General features: G+C 46.4%; 1 protein-coding gene across 1 annotated transcript in view; it reads right to left on the bottom strand.

Annotated features, from left to right (window-relative positions):
• Nucleotides 1-23,023, bottom strand: part of LOC115135330 (rho GTPase-activating protein 15-like) — a 63,791-nt gene that overhangs the window by 26,315 nt on the left and 14,453 nt on the right. Inside the window, 7 exon segments of the mRNA XM_029669938.2 lie at nt 145-267; nt 489-548; nt 13,369-13,532; nt 16,250-16,474; nt 16,654-16,840; nt 18,800-18,991; nt 18,994-19,218. Coding sequence (XP_029525798.2) covers nt 145-267; nt 489-548; nt 13,369-13,532; nt 16,250-16,474; nt 16,654-16,840; nt 18,800-18,991; nt 18,994-19,092 — 1,050 coding nt within the window. The 5' untranslated portion in view covers nt 19,093-19,218.

Here is a 23,023-nt window from a genome sequence, read left to right as displayed (position 1 = left end):
TATATCTGTCCCACCATTTTTAATTGCTAGCAATACTAACATCAGTGTTGATAGATAGACTCTATTGTCCAAAAATAGTACTGTTTAACAATAAGTGGGCTGTTCTAATTAACATAAGACCCTACTTTCTATTATGTCTGTTACCCAGCTGGGAGTCCGTTCACGGGCTCTGCGGGGGGGTTTCCAAGACCTCTCCTTGGTAACGGTGTTTGCATAGAAACATCGCCCTGTGGTGGGGTCCGAGTACTGCTCCCATAGGTCCAGCACCTGCAGAGCCACAATGGAAATAAGTGTATTACTTTTTTGTGTCATTCTCTATGATATCATGTATGCACGTTGTGTTGGTTATGTGATTTTTTTTTAAATGGTTTGAAAGGAACTCTCACTCAAACCTAAAAACATATTTGTAAGCCTATTTTAGGTTAAAAAAACATTACGTTTTTTTCTTCCATCAGAATCAAATGGTGAAATAAACAAAGAAAATTCACCTGTAGTGGTCGCTGACCGGGGGCAGGACTGGGGGGTTCTGCTTGGCTCCTCCTCTTTACCTGATGTAGGGCAGAGTAGAGAGGAGAACCCGTCCACATCAACATGAAAACGTGGCTTATAGAAAACCTTAAGGTCACCAATGTCTACTAACTCTAGTGAATGGGTACATAATGTAATGTAGGATATAGGAAGCCATATATTGCACTGAAATAGATTGAAAAGTAAAGAACATCATATGGAAAATCATCTTTCCATGAAAGCTATAGTGATGATGCTATAGTGATGAAGCAGCTATAGTGAAAAAAATATGTTGTTCAACCCCTGAACAAGATGGTTAACCCACTGTTCCTAGGCCATCATTGAAAATAAGAATTTGTTCTTAACTGCCTTGCCTGGTAAAATAAAATAAAAATACAATGCAGCCCCCCCCATGTAAAATAACTGTAGTCTTTCTACTAATGATGGCTGAGTGGCATTTGCAACCTATAGATTACACCAGTGTTTCCTAAACTAGGGGGATTTGAAAATGGGGTTATGACAGAAGCCTCTAGACGCATTTGTAATAAACAGAGCAGTTTCAGTTTTCTTCCTACAGATGTGGCTCTATCTTTTGAACCGTTTAAGCTACAAAATATTATGACCACACCACTTAAAGATAAGACTCTCAGGAACAAGTGCATTATCTGTCTGTTTCCCTCTACAATGCCCACAAGTCGTACAGGACTCATTAGAACAGAATGGATAAGACCAGGCACCAGTGGCTACCCGTCATTCATGTTTTGAGCCCCACATTTTTTAGGTGGGAATGCTTGTCACATTTTTTTAGGGGGGCTTTTCTGTTTTGCATGTTATTTTGGCATTACTTCATGTCACATGTCAGTTTGGAAACAATGTAAATAATATATATATCATTGAGTTAATAAAGCCATGGAATCCGGATGAGCCAGCACGGGAGCCGAGGTAAACAGAGCCTTCAGGTGACCAAAAGCTCCGTCCGCCTCAGCCGACCACTGCAACCGCACCGGTCCCCCCTTCAGCAGTGAAGTAATGGGAGCTGCCTCCTGACCAAAACCCCGGGATAAACCTCCAGTAGTAGTTGGCAAACCCTAGAAACTGCTGCACTTCCTTTACCGTGGTGGGAGTCGGCCAATTACGCACGGCTGAAATGCGGTCACTCTTCATCTCCACCCCTGACATGGAAATACAATACCCTAGGAAGGAGATGGACTGTTGGAAGAACAGACATTTCTCAGCCTTGAAGTACAGGTCATGTTCCAACAGTCTACCAAGCACCCTGCGCACCAAGGACACATGCTCGGCGCGTGTAGCGGAATATATCAGAATGTAGTCGATATACACCACTACACTCTGCCCGTGCAGGTCCCGGAAAATCTCGTCAACAAGCGTTCCTGAGATCCAATTTTTACGAAGAAGCGTGCCCCGTGCATTGACTCGATTGTACTGGCGATGAGAGGCAGCGGGTACCTGAACCTCACAGTAATCTGATTGATACCTCTATAGTCAATACACGGGCGCAGACCTCCATCCTTCTTCTTCACAAAAAAAAACTAGAGGAGGCAGGTGAAGTGGAGGGCTGAATGTATCCCTGCCCAAGGGATTCGGAGACATATGTTTCCATAGCCGCCGTCTCCTCCTTGGAAGTGCTGCATCTACCAGGAGATTTAAAGCACAATTCCCCCACCGATGGGGTGGTAATTGAGTAGCCTTCTTCTTACAGAAGGCGAGAGAGATAAATTGGCATATTCTGAGGGGATGCGCACGGTGGAGACCTGGTCTGGACTTTCCACCAAACCCCTACACACCTCCCTGAGCACTCTTGTGACCACCACTCGAGAACCCTCTTTTGCCACGAAATAGTGGGATCATGACAGGCCAACCAGGGTAGGCCAAGCACCACAGGAAACGCAGGAGAATCAATAAGGAAGAGACTGATTCTCTCCTTGTGACCCTCCTGCGTAACCATGCTTAGTGGAGCCGTGGCCTCCCTAATCAGCCCTGACCCGAATGGTCGACTATCTAGGGGGTGCACAGGGAAGGGCATATCCACAGGAACAAGGGGAATCCCTAAACTATGTGTAAATGAACGGTAAATAAAATTCCCAGCTGCGCCTGAATCTACGAGCGCCTTATGCTGGGAATGCGGGGAAAACTCCGGAAATTTGATAAACACAAACATGTGGGCAACAGGAGGCTCTGGGTGAGCCTGGCGCTGATTCACCTGGGGTGACATGATAGTGCCCTGCCTGCTGCCTCGACTCCCTGAGGAACCTCCCCAGCACCGACCAGCGGTGTACCCTCTGCGGCCACAGATGGTGCAGGGAATGACCCCTCCTCCGGTCGCCCTAAGCGCAGCACCTCCCAGCTCCATGGGCGTCGGAGCGGAAGTGCTGGGGGATGGAACTGACAAGCCCCGTTCCGGACAACCGGGTGTAGCTAGCAGGTTGTCCAGCCGGATAGACAGGTCCACCAGCTGGTCCAACCTGAGGATGGTGTCTCGACAGGCCAACTCCCGACGGACGTCCTCGCGCAGACTGCACCGGTAGTGATGCTGTAGTGGGGCTGATGTAGGCGCTGGGCGACCTCCTCCTCTCTCCCAACGATCCATTGTTTGCAGCACGCGATCCATGGCGGTGCCCAGACGTCGCGTCCGCGAACATGTTCACAGGGAGGGCGTCTGCTCCTGCTGACTCCATTTATGGTGAGGGATTCTGTAAAGGTCCTGTGTGTAGCTGGTGTAGAGAGTCAGGCGCAGGACAGCAGATATGAGTAAACAACGTACTTTACTCAAAATTTCAAAAAATTCAAAAGCTGACCGATGTACAATAAACAATCACTCACAAACACAACATGGGAACAGAGGGTTAAATAATAAACAAGTAATTGGGTGAGTGAAGCCAGGTGTGTAAGAGAAAGACAGAACAAATGGAAAATGAAAGTGGATCGGCAGTGGCTAGAAAGCCGGTGACGTCAACCGCAGAACGCCGCCCGAACAAGGAGGGGGACCGACTTCCGCGGAAGTCGTGACAACCCAATTAAAAAATAAACATTGGCCATTGATTACATCACCTGTTTTTTACATGGTGGGGTCACAATTTTTTTTAAATATCAAAACAGGGTCATGGGCCAAAACATTTAGGAAACTCCTGGATTATACTGTATAAGACACGCACGCGCACGGACACACACGGACACATAAGACTGCCAGTGTACTCCAGGGGAATGCACTGATGTCTAACATTCTGAGCACTGAGGACAAACTCGTTTTTAATAAATAAAATAGTTTTGTAATAGCACGTAATACTGCATCTCTATAAATACTAAACATATCAAGAGAGAGCCTGGATTCATGTTCAATTACAAAACATTGGAAAACAGAAAGGAAAACATTGCACACTGCTGCTCATGCTCCCAGGTGATATTTATTAAGAACGTTTCGAGCCTTAGGTCTTCATCAGGCATCCATATCCCAGGTGGGGGTGGAAGGTCCTATATATAGGGGCAGTACTCAGTGACATCACTTCCTGAAACAGGAGATAACATATTTTAATTTATAACATAGTTTCACAATGTAAACATTATACGTATCAAAATATATGATCATGCCTCAATTAGGATAAACACTTTTTTTTACATATTGAAACTATAAAAACGGTTTAAAGTCAAACTCCTCATTAAGGCCAAGAAGAGACATTGTGTTGAGCCTGTGGATCCAGAAAGATTCCCAATCGAAGAAGTTTCCTCTCAATGTCACCTCCCCTGCATGACAGCTTGACCATTTCTATTCCAATGTATCTCAGAGAGCTAATAGGATGTCCAGCTTGTACAAAATGAGCAGCAACCTGATTTTTTTCAAGTACAAAACAATGTCATTGTTCACTGAACTGTGCATGTTTAAATGCATGTTTGCGCAACAATCCTTTTGTGTGTGTGCATGTGATTCCTGTTTCTTAATCTGTCGTGCACTGGGGGTAAAGGAAATGACTGTGGTTTCATGGCAATGACGTGTGTCACTGCTGTTTTACCTTCAATTGACAGGAAACACCTAAATCTGACTCCAACCTAGGATTGCAGAGGATGGGTATATTACTGGAATCTTTCTAAGTTTACCAGTATACTGGTAACTTTCAGGTTTTTGGGGGAATTTTATGAGAGGACATCTAGTGGCCTTTTGGTGTGCTTCAGATTCTCACAGGTGTCTTATCTCTGGAACTCTGTGTGGCCTTATCACATGTAAAATATTTAAAATAATCAAATAAGATTTTTTTTTTATTGAGAAAAGAAATTACAAAGCTATAAAACATTTTCCTAAATATAAACCATCAACTTGAATACAATGATGGGTTTTAGCATGAAATATCCTTTAAACACTTTTATTTATTTTACTATGTCAATATGTCTTTGTTGTAAATGTTTTGATGCCTGCCCCTGACCCTGAGCCTGCCCTCCGTCCTGCACCTTTGCCCCACCTCTGGATTACCGACCTCTGCCTGAACCGACCCTGAGCCTGCCTCCATCCTGTACCTTTGTCCCACCTCTGGATTACCGACCTCTGCCTGAACCGACCCTGAGCCTGCCTTTCCCCCACTACTCTGGTTATCGACCCCTGCCTGCCTTGACCTGTCGTTTGCATCCCCTGTTGCTGTAATGAACATTGTTACTCCGACACAGTCTGCATCTAGGTCTTACCTTCAAACTCAAACCTGAAAGTACGAACTGGCCATGACTGACCCAGCAGCCCCTCAGTAACCCAGCTGATAGCAGCTCCGTCTCATCGCCCACTCCACCTTCTCAGGAGCCCCGTTTACCCAACCCGGAACGCTTCAATGGAGAGTTTAGCACCTGTCGGGCAGTTCTAGCTCAGTGTGCCCTCTTTTTCGAGCTCCAAAATAGCTCTCATGACACTGATATACGGGAGGGCTCTCGCCTGGGCTACTGCTGTATGGGAACAACAGCCGACCATATGCGTTAGTCTGGAGGTGTTCGTGGGAGAGGTGAAGAAGGTTTTTACGCCCCGTTCTTTGGGAGAGAAGCTGCCCGGAAGCCAATCCAGCTTTGGCAGGACTCCTGCAGTGTGGCCGACGATGCAGTGGATTTCCGTACATTGGCAGTTGAGAGTGCTTGGAACAAGGAAGCAGTGTTCGATATGTTCCTGCACGGCGTCTCGGAGGAGGTCAAGGACGAGATTTCTGCTTGGGAGTTACCTATGGATCTCGATTCCCTCATCGCTTTGACCATCTGAATCGATGGACAACTACAGGAACGACGGATGGAGAGGAAATGCCTCAGAGTTATCCCGGAAGTCCCCGACAATTCCGTTGCCGAGAGAACCCGAGGCTTCCCGGCCTTTCCAGAGAGTCGCGAAGACGGCTGAGTCACCGCTTCCCGAGCCTCTGCAACTAGGTAAAGCTGGGCTATTGCCAGCAGCATGGCAATACAGGATCAACACGAAGAGTTGTCTGTATTGCGGGACTCTTGGTCATTTTGTGTCCTCTTGTCCTTTAAAAAGGTCAGGCTCACTGGTAGAAGCGAGTACTCTGGTGGGCCATAGGGAGAACTTTCCTGCTTCCCTTGCTCACACCCCTTTTCATGCCATTCTGCTGTGGGGAATCCAGTCTCAATCTCTCCGGGTCCTCATTGACTCTGGGGCAGATAAGAGCTTTTTGGACGCTACCCTGGCTTCCAAGCTGAACATCCTCATTCAGCCTCTGTCCACTCCTATGGATGTTAGAGCGCTGGACAGGCGCTCTATAAGCCGGTTCATTCACATTACCACTCCCATCAATCTATGGGTATCAGGGAATCACAGCGAGATTATTCAATTCCTGCTCATCAAGTCTCCTCAGATTCCCATGGTATTGGGATTCTCCTGGCTCCAGTGACACAATCCCCTCATCAACCGGTCTACGGTGCCATCATGGGCTGGCGTCTGTTCTGCCATGCCCAGTGTCTAAAGTCAGTGCAACCTGCCCCAGGACGTCTTCCTGGGGTTCGGAAGGTGCCCCGGACCTCTCTGCCATGTGTTCAACAAGGCCCGGGCCACTTCGCTTCCGTCGCACTGACCATATGACTGCGGGATTGACCTTCTCCCTAGCACCAGTCCGTCCCGGGTACACCTGTACTCGCTATCGGGACCGGAGACCAAGGCTATTGACACCTACATTGAGGACTCATCGTATGGTCCGACCACAAAAATCTGGAGTATCCCCGCACCACCAAATGCCTCAACTCCAGGCAAGCAAGTTGGGCCCTGCTTTTCACACGGTTCAACTTCTCCCTCTCATATCGGCCGGGTTTCAAGAATGTTAAGCCGGATGCACTGTCTCGCCGTTATAGCCCCACAGCAATTACCTCGGAGCCCGAGACCATCCTTCCCACCTCATGCCTGGCGATGGCACTCAGATGGGGTATAGGGAAACCGGTCTGGGAGGCACAGCGTTCCCAGCTACACCCCGGTCGGGGTCCAGAGAACCGGATGTTTGTGCCTGACGCGGTCCGCTCCACGGCCCTGGAGTGGGCCCACTCCTCCAAAACTGGCCTGCCACCCGACAACGCTTTGGTGGCACACCATGGACTCTGACTCTGACGTCGGCCCTCCTCAAGACCACCTCCAGGCATCGATGACAAGCAGATCGCCCTTTGGGCGCCCCTGATCTGTTTCACCTGTTTCAACTGTCTTTGTGATTGTCTCCACCCCCCTCAAGGTGTCGTCCATCTTCCCCATTATCCCCTGTTGCCAGTTAGTCTTATTGGTCAAGTCAACCAGCGAGTTTTGTCTCGGCTCCTGCTTTTCTCCAGCCTCTCTTTTTCTCACCCTCCAGGTTTTGACCCTTGCCTGTCCTGTCTCTGAGCCCGTCTGCCTGACCACTCTGCCTGAGCATGAGCCTTGCTGTCCTGGCCCCCACTACTCTGGTTATCGAACCTTGCCTGCCGTGACCTGTCGTTTGCCTGCCCTGGTGGCAATAAACATTGTTACTCCGACACAGGATATTTTTTCTTTAACCAAATGATCTATCCACTAGAAACCCATGGAAAAAATGGACACAGATATAAAAAATAAAACAACTTTTTTTTTAATTATTCAAGTTTAAATTACCAAAGTTACCATAGAATGCCACAAATTACTATAGGTAACTTTGGTAAATTAATGGTAGCTTTGCAACCCTACTCTGACTTAATCCCTCACTATAGGCCTGACCTGTTTATCAAATCAAACATTATTTGCCACATGCGCTGAATACAACAGGTGTAGACCTTGCCCTGAATTGCTTAACAAACAATGTAGTTCAAGAAAGAGTTAAGAAAATATTTACCAAATAAACTAAAGTAAAAACAAATAAGTAAAACAATAAAATAACAATAACGAGGCTAGAGTTGAAGTCGGAAGTTTACATACACCTTAGCCAAATACATTTAAACTCAGTTTTTCACAATTCCTGACATTTAATCCGAGTATAAATTCCGCATCTTAGGTCAGTTAGGAGCACCACTTTATTTTAAGACTGTGAAATGTCAGAATAATAGTAGAGAGAATGATTTATTTCAGCTTTTATTTCTTTCATCAAATTCCCAGTGGGTCAAACGTTTACATACACTCAATTAGTATTTGGTAGCATTGCCTTTAAATTGTTTGACTTGGGTCAAATGTTTTGGGTAGCCTTCCACAAGCTTCCCACAATAAATTGGGTGAATTTTGGCCCATTCCTCCTGACAGAGCTGGTGTAACTGAGTCAGGTTTGTAGGCCTCCTTGCCCGCACACACTTTTTCAGTTCTGCCCACACATTTTCTATGGGATTGAGGTCAGGGCTTTGTGATGGCCACTCCAATACCTTGACTTTGTTGTCCTTAAGCCATTTTGCCACAACTTTGGAAGTATGCATGGGGAAACAAGAGGCTCCCACGCTGAGGTCTGTCCAACGCTGGTCAGACCAAGCTGACTCCACACTCCAAGACTGCTTCCATCACGTGGACTGGGACATGTTTCGTATTGCGTCAGATGGAAATATTGACGAATACGCTGATTCGGTGTGCGAGTTCATTAGAACGTGCGTCGAAGATGTCGTTCCCATAGCAACGATAAAAACATTCCCAAACCAGAAACCGTGGATTGATGGCAGCATTCGCGTGAAACTGAAAGCGCGAACCACTGCTTTTAATCAGGGCAAGGTGTCTGGTAACATGTCCGAATATAAACAATGCAGCTATTCCCTCCGCAAGGCTATTAAACAAGCTAAGCGTCAGTACAGAGACAAAGTGGAATCTCAATTCAATGGCTCAGACACAAGAGGCATGTGGCAGGGTCTACAGTCAATCACGGACTACAAGAAGAAACCCAGCCCAGTCACGGACCAGGATGTCTTGCTCCCAGGCAGACTAAATAACTTTTGCCCGCTTTGAGGACAATACAGTGCCACTGACACGGCCTGCAACGAAAACATGCGGTCTCTCCCTCACTGCAGCCGAGGTGAGTAAGACATTTAAACGTGTTAACCCTCGCAAGGCTGCAGGCCCAGACGGCATCCCCAGCCGCGCCCTCAGAGCATGCACAGACCAGCTGGCCGGTGTGTTTACGGACATATTCAATCAATCCCTATACCAGTCTGCTGTTCCCACATGCTTCAAGAGGGCCACCATTGTTCCTGTTCCCAAGAAAGCTAAGGTAACTGAGCTAAACGACTACCGCCCCGTAGCACTCACTTCCGTCATCATGAAGTGCTTTGAGAGACTAGTCAAGGACCATATCACCTCCACCCTACCTGACACCCTAGACCCACTCCAATTTGCTTACCGCCCAAATAGGTCCACAGACGATGCAATCTCAACCACACTGCACACTGCCCTAACCCACCTGGACAAGAGGAATACCTATGTGAGAATGCTGTTCATTGACTACAGCTCGGCATTCAACACCATAGTACCCTCCAAGCTCGTCATCAAGCTCGAGACCCTGGGTCTCGACCCCGCCCTGTGTAACTGGGTACTGGACTTCCTGACGGGCCGCCCCCAGGTGGTGAGGTTAGGCAACAACATCTCCTCCCCGCTGATCCTCAACACGGGGGCCCCACAAGGGTGCGTTCTGAGCCCTCTCCTGTACTCCCTGTTCACCCACGACTGCGTGGCCACGCACGCCTCCAACTCAATCATCAAGTTTGCGGACGACACAACAGTGGTAGGCTTGATTACCAACAACGACGAGACGGCCTACAGGGAGGAGGTGAGGGCCCTCGGAGTGTGGTGTCAGGAAAATAACCTCACACTCAACGTCAAAAAAACTAAGGAGATGATTGTGGACTTCAGGAAACAGCAGAGGGAACACCCCCCTATCCACATCGATGGAACAGTAGTGGAGAGGGTAGCAAGTTTTAAGTTCCTCGGTATACACATCACAGACAAACTGAATTGGTCCACTCACACTGACAGCGTCGTGAAGAAGGCGCAGCAACCTCAGGAGGCTGAAGAAATTCGGCTTGTCACCAAAAGCACTCACAAACTTCTACAGATGCACAATCGAGAGCATACTGGCGGGCTGTATCACCGCCTGGTACGGCAACTGCTCCGCCCTCAACCGTAAGGCTCTCCAGAGGGTAGTGAGGTCTGCACAACGCATCACCGAGGGCAAACTACCTGCCCTCCAGGACACCTACACCACCCGATGTTACAGGAAGGCCATAAAGATCATCAAGGACATCAACCACCCGAACCACTGCCTGTTCACCCCGCTATCATCCAGAAGGCGAGGTCAGTACAGGTGCATCAAAGCTGGGACCGAGAGACTGAAAAACAGCTTCTATCTCAAGGCCATCAGACTGTTAAACAGCCACCACTAACATTGAGTGGCTGCTGCCAACATATTGTCATTGACACTGACCCAACTCCAGCCACTTTAATAATGGGAATTGATGGGAAATGATGTAAATATATCACTAGCCACTTTAAACAATGCTACCTTATATAATGTTACTTACCCCACATTATTCATCTCATATGCATACGTATATACTGTACTCTAGATCATCGACTGCATCCTTATGTCACTAGCCACTTTAACTATGCCACTTTGTTTACTTTGTCTACATACTCATCTCATATGTATATACTGTACTCGATACCATCTACTGTATGCTGCTCTGTACCATCACTCATTCATATATCCTTATGTACATATTCCTTATCCCCTTACACTGTGTATAAGACAGTAGTTTAGGAATTGTTAGTTAGATTACTTGTTGGTTATCACTGCATTGTCGGAACTAGAAGCACAAGCATTTCGCTACACTCGCATTAACATCTGCTAACCATGTGTATGTGACAAATACAATTTGATTTGATTTGATTTGGGGTCATTGGGGCCATTTGGAAGACCCATTTGCGACCAAGCTTTAACTTTCTGACTGATGTCTTGAGCTGTTGCTTCAATACATTCACATAATTTTCCTACCTCATGATGCCATCTATTTTGTGAAGTGCACCAGTCCCTCCTGCAGCAAAGCTCCCCCACAACATGATGCTACCACCCCAGTGCTTCACGGTTGGGATGGGGTTCTTCGGCTTGCAAGCCTCTCCCTTTTTCCTCCAAACATAACGATGGTCATTATGGCCAAACTGTTCTATTTCTGTTTCATCAGACCAGAGGACATTTCACCAAAAAGTACAATCTTCGTGTCCATGTGCAGTTGCAAACCATAGTCTGGCTTTCTAAGGTGGGTTTGGAGCAGTGGCTTCTTCCTTGCTGAGCGGCCTTTCAGGTTATGTCGATATAGGACTTGTTTTACTGTGGATATAGATACTTTTGTATCCGTTTCCTCCAGCATCTTCACAAGGTCCTTTGCTGTTGTTCTGGGATTGATTTGCACTTTTCGCACCAAAGTATGTTCATCTCTAGGAGACAGAACATGTCTCCTTCTTCAGTAGTATGACGGCTGAGTGGTCTGATGGTGTTTATACTTGTGTGCTATGGTTTGTATAGATGGATGTGGTACCTTCAGGTGTTTGGAAATTGCTCCCAAGGATGGACCAGACTTGTTGAGGTCTACAATTTTTTTTCTGAGGTCTTGGCTGATTTCTTTTGATTTTCCCATGATGTCAAGCAAAGAGGCACTGAGTTTGAAGGTAGGCCTTTAAATACATCCACAGGTGCACCTCCAAATGACTCAAGCTTCTAAAGCCATGACATCATTTTCTGGAATTTTCCAAGCTGTTTAAAGGCACAGTCAACTTAGTGTATGTAAACTTCTGACCCACCGGAATTGTGATACACTGAATTATAAGTGAAATAATCTGTCTGGAAACAATTGTCTGGAAAAATTACTTGTGTCATGCACAAAGTAGATGTCCTCACCGACTTGCCAAAACTATAGTTTGTTAACAAGAAATTTGTGGAGTTGTTGAAAAACTAGTTTTGATGACTCCAACCTAAGTGTATGTAAACTTCCAACTTCAACTGTATATACAGGGGGTACCGGTACCGAGTCAATGTACAGGTTAGTCAAGGTCATTTGTACATTTGTACCTCTGTAAGGGTGTGTGTGTGTGTGTTCCTGCAAGTGGTGCATGTAAAGTATGGAATGCATGGCCAGTAGCAGGTGTTCACTTAGGGGCAGGAGGGCTCATTTGAACCATGGCAGATTTACATTATTGTGGAGCAACAGAGCTAGGAGACAGCTATTGCAAAAAGCTTTCAGCCTCTTCTGTGCCATTCTGGGAGATGGCAGGACTTTTATTGTGGCTTATATTAAGACAACATTAACATTCCCATGTGTGTGTGTGTGTGTGTGTGTGTGTGTGTGTGTGTGTGTGTGTGTGTGTGTGTGTGTGTGTGTGTGTGTGTGTGTGTGTGTTTTGAGGGAAAATAGGAGCATGTGACATGGATGTTGCTCTAATCCTGCTTACTGAGCTTAGAGACGAGAGAGAAGGAGAAGAGAGAGAGAGAGAGAGAGAGAGAGAGAGAGAGAGAGAGAGAGAGAGAGAGAGTGAAGAAGAGCCCTTTGGAGAGAGAGAGAGGGGGAGAGAAAAGAGAGGGAGGAAGGAGGCGCAGAGATGGATCGAGGGATAATAAGTAAGAGAGGAAAGAAAGAGAGATGGCCCATTCAGAGACAAGAAAAATACAGGGCTAGATGTCAACTCTCATAAAATCACAACATCCATGTTCACTCACAGAGTGGCTTTTTGAACGCCATCCAAAAACCATCCTGCCTGGACTCTAACTTGGCAGTGTCTGATTCTTGTTTTAATATGAATGGATGTTGGCTCTAACAAAAAGCTAAATGGTTTATTTGTTATCACAAATCAACATGTTTGTTTTACCACAACCATTATCAGTACCTGTTGAAGGATTACCTCGGTCGGCACCCAGAACCTAATCTCACGTGTGTGATAGCCAGCTACTCGATGCAATGGTATAATTAGTCTATCACGAGAGACTAGATTAGGGATAGCTGTTATTATATAGCCTCATCATTAAGCCATACATGGAATGACAACGATAGAAGAGTTGGCAACAGCACATAGGTGTATGGTATGAGACTAGTTATAACTTCACTTTCCAAATGATGTACATATGAATCTGAAGTAGCATAGCTCTAGTCTCTCTGTCCGTGTGTCTTTCTGGAGTAGCATACAGTACCTGTCTGTGTGTCGTGGTGTGTTGGCCAAGGCTATCTGAAGTAGCATAGCTCTAGTCTCTCTGTCCGTGTGTCTTTCTGGAGTAGCATACAGTACCTGTCTGTGTGTCGTGGTGTGTTGGCCAAGGCTATCTGAAGTAGCATAGCTCAAACCTATGCCTCTTGTCTGCGTGTTTCCTCTATCTGTGTGTGTCTGGGTGTGTCCTGTCTGTGTGTGTCTGTATCTTGGCCCAGTCTTACCTGCAGATGGCTGTGTCTGCGGGCGGCCTCTGCCATTTCCCACTGGCTGAGGGACTTGGCAGCACCACCGATGGGCGTGCTCCATCCACTGAGCCCCATCTCGAGCCCCATTTCCCTCACCTCGATCTCCTCATAAGGGTTCGGCAGGTTGCTGGAGCTCTTACCTAAAGGACCAAAGTGGGAAAAAGGTAATCAGGCTCTATGTATTATCCTTAATCATTTTAATGTCATGCACGGTGCATTCGGAAATAATTCAAACCCCCTGACTCTATCATGTTGTTACGTTACAGCCTTATTCTAAAATTGATTAAATTAATTTCTTTCTCTATCAATCTACATACAATACCCCATAATGAAAGCAAAAACAGGTTTTTAGACATTTTTGAAAATGTATTAAAAATAAAAAACAGAAATACCTTATTTACATAGGTTTTAAGATGCTTTTCTATGAGACTCGAAATTTAGCTCAGGTGGATCCTGTTTCCATTGATCATCCTTGAGATGTTTCTAAAACTTGATTGGAGTCCATCTGTGGTAAATTCTATTTATTGGACGTGATTGGAAAGGCACACACCTGTCTCACAGTTGACAGGCACACACCTGTCTCACAGTTGACAGAGCATGTCAGAGAAAAAACTAAGCCATGAGGTCGAAGGAATTGTCCGTAGGATTGCTTTCGAGGCACAGATTCCAGAAGGACAACCATCTCTACAGCACTCCAGTAATCAGGCCTTTATGGTAGAGTGGCCAAATGAAAGCCACTCCTCAGTAAAAGACACAAGACAGCCCACTTGGAGTTTGACAAAATGCACCTAAAGACTCTCAGACCATGAGAAACACATTTCTCTAGTCTGATGAAATTAAGATTGAACTTTTTGGCCTGAATGCCAAGCATCATGCTGTGGGGATGTTTGTTAGCGGCAGTGACTGGGTGTTTAGTCAGGATCGAGGGAAGATGAACGGAGCAAAGTAGAGATCCAAGATACACCTTCCAACAGGACAGCGAGACTAAGCACAAAGCCAAGACAACGCAGGGTTGGCTTCGGGAGAAGTCTCTGAATTTCCTTGAGTAGCCCAGCCAGAGCCCGGACTTGAACCCGATCTCTAGAGAGACCTGAAAATAGCTGTGCAGTGACACTCCCCATCCAACCTGACAGAGCTTTAGAGGATCTGCAGAGAAGAAGAAACGTCCCAAATATAGGTATGCTAAGCTTGCAGCATCATACCCAAGAAGACTCAAGGCTGTAATCGCTGCCAAAGGTGCTTCAACAAAGTAAAGGGTCTGAATACTTATTGTGGTGTACCGTGGACAAGCCACCAGGGGGAGACCCGTCGGAGGGGACAGGAGGACAACCAAACCATCGTGGGATTCACCTCGCATGGAATTGCCCAGGTCAAGAGGAGTCGATGCCAACAAGCGGTATTCGACCGGGTAGGCCACCATCGTAACGCCACAAAGAAGCTGCCAGACGGACGAGAGCGGGGACGGACCGGCGTCTGCGCAGCCCTGAAGTAAGTGTTTGCCTACCGACCCGGAGTTGGGGTCCAACGGGGCGCCGGAACCAACCTTACCTGGTGAATAACCTGAGGAGGAGCCCATGCTCCCCCTCCTCGATTTTGAGGGAAACACTGAGACACCTGCCCTGATCCCCCTGAGGGGACAGTTCGGGACCACCCAGTGGGAAGCCACAGCAGCTCAAGTGATAGCAGTGGATCAGAGCAAAAAGCACACTTCCAGAACCCGCTGGTACCCCTACCAATCGTCAGAGTGCCGTTTGAACACATCGCCGTGGACATAGTGGGCCCCCTGGTAAAAATGTCCCGAGGACACCGGTACATCCTGGTAATAGTGATTATGCCACCCGATATCCCGAGGCCATTCCCCTATCGGCGGCAGTCTCCAAGGGAATCGCCTGGGAGCTGTTCCACCTCTTCAGCCAGGTGCGCATCCCGAACGAGATCCTGACCGACCAAGGTGCCAAGTTCATGTCCCGACTAATGAAAGCGTTGTGTGCTCTCCTACAGATAAAGCAGATCCAGACTTCTGTCTTTCACCTGTAGACTGATGGGCTCGTCAAACGGTTCAAAAAGACGCTCAAACAAATGCTGCGGAAGGTCATTGAGTGGGATGGGAAGAACTGGGACCAGGTACTAACCCACCTAATTTTCTCGATCCGAGAAGTGCCCCAAGCCTCCACTGGGTTTTCCCCTTTTGAACTCCTCTACAGGAGGAGACCACGCGACCTACTGGATCTCACCAAGGAGGTGTGGAAAGCCCAGCCGACCCCCTTACGCAGCATAGTGTAACACGTAAAAAGGATGAGGGAGCGGATGACAGGCATATGGCCAGTGCTAAGGGAACATATGGAGAAGGCCCAGCGTGCCCAAGCCAAGATCTACAGGTGCTAGTTTTAATCCCCAACTTTGCGGCTATAGCTTTCCCCCCTTACGGATCTGACCAGGGCCCTCCTCCCAAAAAAAGTGAAATGTCCGGATGAGGCTGAAGCGGCATTCAGGCACCTGAAGGAAGCCCTGTGCTCCCATCCGATTCTCGTGACATATCACATTGTGGAAATCTGAAAAATCTGTTTTTGCTTTGTCATTATGGGTTATTGTGTATAGATTGATGAGGGGAAAGCAATTGAACCATTTTAGAATAAAGCTGTAACATAACAAAATGTGGAAAAAGTCAAGGGGTATGAATACTTTCCGAATGCAATGTATGTGTTGTTGTCTCCGGCTGGAGCAGCCTTCTATATAGTCCAAAAAAGAAAAGGCGATAGCACCACCCATAAAAGGCCACAACAATTGAAGCATTAAGACCATGAAGTCAAAGCCAGCCTTGTACTGTATGTACTTTAATTATCAAGAAAAATCTTACTTCGGGGGATGGGGGCCGAGTGGCCCATGGGGGTCTGGGGGCCCCCAGGGACCATCAGTTGTCCGGTGGAATAGGTAGCAGTGTTGGAGAGGAGCGCAGCGAGGGGCATGGTTGGGAAGTGGCCCCCTCCTCCTCCCAGACCTGGTGTAGGGCTGTGACAGTTGACTCCTCTGAAGGCACTGTGAGAGTTGATGTCCTCCATGGAACGACAGAAGGTTTTGGCCACTGTTGTGGAAGGAGAGGAGAGGGAGAAGAGTGAACGAAATAAGATCGATGTGTGTGTTTATTACATGTTTGTATTAGCTAAGGGACCATGGAGATTAATTGACCGTATGACACAGAAAACACACACACAACCCCACCCCATTCCACCCCCTCCCCGTACTCACCCCACACCCTCGTACCTGAGTACTGGTAGTTAGAGCAGGGAGAGAGAGATGACCGGGTCAGGAGTCTCATGTTGCCGTGGTTTGACATATTGTTGTTGACATGTTGTCGTACTGACGACAGAGGAGTGATGGGCACCTCTACCACATATGTAGCCGGGACATACAGGGGTTTGGCTTTACTGGCTGCCCCAATCCTCCGAACCTGGTAATAAAAATATATACACTGAACAAAAATATAAACGCAAAACGCAACAATTTCAAAGATTTTACTGAGTTACAGTTCATATAAGGAAATCAGTCAATTGAAATAAATAAATTATGCCCTAATAAATGGATTTTACAGATATGCATCTATTAGTCACAGACACCTTTAAAATAGTAGTGAAAACCAGTCAGTATCTGGTGTGACCGCCATTTTCCTCAAGCAGTGTGACACATCTTCGTCGCATAGTGTTGATCAGGCTGTTGATTGTGGCCTGTGGAGTGTTATCCCACTTCTTTTCAATGACTGTGTGAAGTTACTGGATATTGGCGGGAACTGGAACACGCTGTCGTACACATAGATCCAGAGCATCCCAAACATGATCAATGGGTGACATGTCTGGTGTGTATGCAGGCCATGGAAGAACTGAGACATTTTCAGCTTCGTAAAATTGTGTACAGATCCTTGTGACATGGGGCCATGCATTATCATGCTGAAATATGAGGTGATGGCGGCAGATGAATGGCACAACAATGGGCCTCAGGATCTCGTCACGATATCTCTGTGCATTCAAATTGCCATCGATAAAATGCAATTGTGTTCGTTGTCCGTAATCCCCCCAACCCCTCTACTGCTACTCTGTTCATTATATATGCATAGTCACTTTAACCATATCTACATGTACATACTACCTCATTCAGCCTAACTAACCGGTGTCTGTATGTAGCCTCGCTACTTTTATGGCCTAGCTACTGTATATAGCCTCTTTTCACTGTTGTTTGATTTCTTTACTTACCTATTGTTCACCCAATGCCTTTTTTGCACTATTGGTTAGAGCCTGTAAGTAAGCATTTCACTGTAAGGTCTACTACACATGTTGTATTCGGTGCACGTGACAAATAAACTTTGATTTGATTTGATTTATGCCTGCCCATACCATACCATGGGGCACTATGTTCACAACGTTGACATCAGCAAACCGCTTGCCCATATGACACCATCTGCCCGGTTCAGTTGAAACCGGGATTCATCCATGAAGAGCACACTTCTCCAGCATGCCAGTGGCCATCGAAGGTGAGCATTAGTCCATTGAAGTTGGTTACGACGTCGAACTGCAGTCAGGTCAAGACCCCGGTGAGGACAACGAGCTTGCAGATGAGCTTCCCTGAGATGGTTTCTGACAGTTTGTGCAGAAATTCTTTGGTTGTGCAAACCCACAGTTTCATCAGCTATCCGGGTGGCTGGTCTCAGACGATCCCACAGGTGAAGAAGCCGGATGTGGAGGTCCTGGGCTGGCGTGGTTATACATGCTCTGCATGGTTATACATGGTCTTGTATTGACAAATTCTATAAAATTACATTGGAGGCGGCTTATGGTAGAGAAATTAACATATATTATCTGGCAACAGCTCTGGTGGACATTCCTTCAGTCAGCAATTGCAAGCACATTCAAAACTAGAGGCATCTGTGGTATTGTGTTGTGTGACAAAACTATTGTTCGCAGCACAAGGTGCACCTGTGTAAAGATCATGCTGTTTAATCTGCTTCTTGATATGCCACACCTGTCAGGTGTATGGGTTATCTTGGCAAAGGAGAAATGCTCACTGACAGAGATGCAAACAAATTTGTGCACAAGCTTCATGGGCGTATGGAACATTTCTGTGATCTTTTATTGCAGCTCATGAAACATGGGACCAACACTTTACATGTTGTGTTTATATTTTTGTTCAGTATATATGCCATTTAGCAGATGCTCTTATCTAGAATGATTTAGGGGCAAATCCTAACGTTCATTTCAGTCAAATTTTCACGTAGCTTCCATTGACATCCATACATGACTAAGTTTAAATTTGACTTAAGTGGAAGTAAGGATTTTCCCAATACATTTTATAATATGCAATCCCAGCTGGATTCCTAGCACCACGCTCGTACCAAACGAGCCACACAGGACGTCCTTACCTGCCACCAGTCAGTGTTTGTCTTCCTGAGCAGAATAAACCGCTCCCCTTCTCGGATGCAGACCTGTCGTCCATCTGCCCCGCGGTACTGGTAGTCATACTGAGCCTCCAACACCACCGTGCCACTGGGGACGCCATACACAGTAGGCACACTCACACTGCTAACACTGCTGCTCACACTGGCACGGCTCCCCTGCTGGACACACTGCTCACACTGGTAATACTCCCTCTGGTGGAGGCTGAGGGCTTGGCGGGTGAGGCTATTGGGGAGCGGCGCCAGCTGCCTGACAGCATGGTGGATGGATGGACTGGGGCTCAGTGGGGGGTGTTGGGGACAAGGGGAAGGGTGGCGAGGGTGGGGTCACAGGTGACACTGGCACGGGGTAACGGCGATGACTGTTGCCAGGCCAGCGCCATGCTCTGAAACACAAACAGAACAGAACTGGGTTAAATGTAAATATGGACAAAATATGGCAAGCATCACATATCCACACCATTTAATATCATCATCTCAGACCCCAATATTAAACTTAGATCTCTATACATTTACATGTTAGTCATTTAGCAGACGCTCTTCTCCAATTACATGAGTAATTAGGGTTAAGTGTGTTGTTCAAAGGCATATCGACAGATTTTTCACCTAGTCTGCTCTGGGATTCAAACCAGCGATCGTTCGGTTATTGGCCCAATGCTTTTAACCGCTAGGATACCTGCCACCCCTATACAAGGCCTTAATACACAACAAAGCTGTGTACTAACCGGCAAACAAACGTTACGGATCCACACCATTTCATCGCATAATATAAACAGCAAGTAGTAATTATGTTACAAAGCAATTGTATTCTAAAAAGAGGGCATTGCAATTGATTTGCAATCCTTCATTTGTTTAACGGAGCTCATGCAATTAGAGAGAGAGAGAAAAAACAGAGTGTGCTGATCAACCAACCAGTATCTAAATCCTTTTTATCCATGGCATCATCAGACAACTAAAACTGTCCACCGACCAACCATAACAACACATACACACATTTACAACTCTGCCCTTACCAGACCCACTTACATAACAGAACACCCATTTGAGACTGAGATCCTGAGAGCAGCCCACAGCAGTAGTTCCAGACCGGCAGAGAGGCTGAGGCCTTTTCTCTCTCTCACCCTCCCTCTCTCCCTCCTCTCTCTATCTTCTCTCTCTATCTTCTCTCTCCCTCTCGCACAGTAAATATTGCACTCAAAAAGGTTTCAAAAAGATCTCTATCTCTCATAATCCACAGCACAGCAGCACTTTAATTTAAAAAAGCACTATGTGAGGCCTGTGTGTTTGTGCATGCTTGCGTATGTTTGTGTGTGTGTGTGTGTGTGTGTGTGTGTGTGTGTGTGTGTGTGTGTGTGTGTGTGTGTGTGTGTGTGTGTGTATACTGTTTTAGTGTGCGCCAGTTGACAAGAGTAAACACAGCAGGTAAAGCATCAAAGCTGATGGGATTCCCAATTCCCTCACATATGTGTTCCGAGACTGGATCCTAGCATTCTATCTATCCGTCTATCCATCCATCCATCCATCCATTGACTATGTCTAGACTTCTATCAGAAGCTCTAGCAGGAGATTTTGAAACAACAAGTCTTTATTTATATTTTCTTAAATCTTTTCTTATTTTTTGGGGGGGTGGATCAGATTTAATATTGCGGATAGATTGTCACTTCCATCAATGTATTTGTCTGCATCATTTCCAATCCCCCATATATTTTGGGGGTAAATAGATATATTCATTTGTATACACACATATACATAAACATGCATACATATACATACATACATACATACATACATACGTGTTAGATATAAAGCAGAACAGAAGCAGGGCAAGCACAAAAACAGGAAACCACTTTCAGAGCATCAACATCCAAAGTGTATGGCGGGGTCATATTTCTCCTCTTTTTCTTTTTCCTCTGCAGCTTTCGACACTGGTGGCCATCGCTATGTCTGTTCCACTCAATACCAGAATGAGTCAAATTAGGAAACAAATGAGATTGCTAACCCTGTTATGACCATGTTGGCCAACATGAAGAGAGAGACAGGTTGGCCAATAATACGAGCATGGAGAGAGAAAGCCAGGTTGAGACTGCTATCTTGTGACATACTATTTATATAAATATAGTTGGCCAACCCACAAGAGATTTGGTTCTGGGTTCTGAGAACTGAGACTAAAGCCCCACACCCAAACAGACAGAAAGTGAGAGGGAGAGAGACACATATGCTGGCAGACGGACCCTCAGAACTGGTGTGGGTGAAGCTGACAGTTAGCTAACCCCCATGTCAGGCTGTGCCAGTTAGAGAGGGCCCCACATGACTCAGGCCTGGCAACAACAACAACAGTGGAGAGAGAGAGAGAGAGAGGTGGGGGGTTCAGAGAAAAGGAGAGAGAGAGGAAACGAGAGCGAGAGAGGGAGAGAGAGAGAGAGAATGAGAAAAATAGAGAAACAGATAAAGATAGAGAGAGAAATAACAGTCCAGCTCAGACAGACATCAACATCCAGTTACACTGTAGACTGCATGCACTCTTGTGTGTGTATTATATTGTGAATGCATGCCTGCACAAATTCATGTATATGAGAGAGACGTAGATCTAATCACCATGTCTGTGTTGTGGTCAGTCTTGAGGTTAGCTGGTCAGCAGTAAAGATGGAGGGGGTGGGGGGTTTATGATGCAATCTGCCACAGTACTAACATCCCAGCTGGCCAGTCAACAGTCAACCTTTCAAAACAATGAAGACACATTTGGACTAGTCAGTCATACGTTAGCCCAGCAGCGAGTCTTATCATCTGCTCTGCTTTAGGGAGGATTAGGGGACTACCCAATAGAGAGTTAACGAGGCTAGTGGCACTGACAACTGACACACACACTAAGGCACACACAAATGCACGTATGAAGGCATGCACACACACACACAAACGCGCCACACAAACGCACGCACGCACGCACGCACGCACGCACGCACGCACGCACACACACACACACACACACACACACACACACACACACACACACACACACACACACACACACACACACACACACACACACACACACACACACACACACACTCCTAATCCCAGTTGACGGATCTTGGATGAGCTCAGTGAACCCTAGTAACTAATGCTACCCTCCCACTCAGGACCAATTTGCCAGAAGAGTATATGTGTGTGGGCCTCTGCCTCCGTGCATGCCTTCCTGTGTGTGTGTGTGTGTTTGGCCCCTGTCACGTGTCGCAAACAGCCTAGGCCATTCGCCTCACTGATCATCCAGCCATTGATTATTGTTCCGTGCTTATAGCTCAGAGCTGTCTGAATGGTCAACAGAGCCCACTGCCAAATCAACAGGGCTAGGCCTTAAAACTCCTCAAGTCTAACTCCAACTCCAACTAGAACAAAGACCACGCAACAATGAACACTTGGGAAAGAAGTGTTATTTGTCACTGCCACTACTTGGAAATCACATTAGATTTGCATGACGTGCTGGTTGTACTATGAGCATAGAAATAGAAAGGGAAACCCCATTAGAGTCATTGGGTCTGAGATATGGAATTCTGTTTCTATGGGTATGAGTTATATGTCCTTGGGTATCATGCCTGATCCATAGACCCACAGAGACACAATGCATTCTCTTACTCTATTTTTATTTTCTAGCCTTTCAGGGGAGTCAGGAAGAAGCGGAATGGAGAAAATTGGAAATGTCACACTTTCCACAAACTACGGGGTATAGTCCTAATTGCTAGTCTGTCTCTCTAGCTGCTGTTGATGTGCCAGGTATCATGGATTAGCCTAGATTAAATTGTCCTTGTTTTTGTTAATCCACACTAAATTTAAACACAAATATTAAGTTGATATTGTCAAAGGATCAAAAGTTGTCCCTCCCTGCCATTCCACCCTGCAATGACACTGACTACTATTTGAAGACAAGCATGACTGACACACAACATCAGGGTTCTGGCTTGGACCGTACTGTTTACTGACCGAACACGTGTTTGTTTGCTGCATATCACATTGGATGAACATCTGATTACCATGATTGATATAAATATTTATGAAATATAATATAACATAACTTAAAATGAACAACAGTGGCCCTCCCTTCAACCCTGCAATTACCACTCCTATTTGAAGATAAGCTGTGAAGATTGTCCTAACTGACTGAGCTGGTACATCCCTGCATGGGGCTGTTACATCCCG

The sequence above is a fragment of the Oncorhynchus nerka genome, linkage group LG2, assembly GCF_034236695.1.
Source record: "Oncorhynchus nerka isolate Pitt River linkage group LG2, Oner_Uvic_2.0, whole genome shotgun sequence".
In the NCBI taxonomy this organism is placed as follows: domain Eukaryota; kingdom Metazoa; phylum Chordata; class Actinopteri; order Salmoniformes; family Salmonidae; genus Oncorhynchus; species Oncorhynchus nerka.
This window is presented reverse-complemented; position numbering and strand designations above follow the sequence as displayed.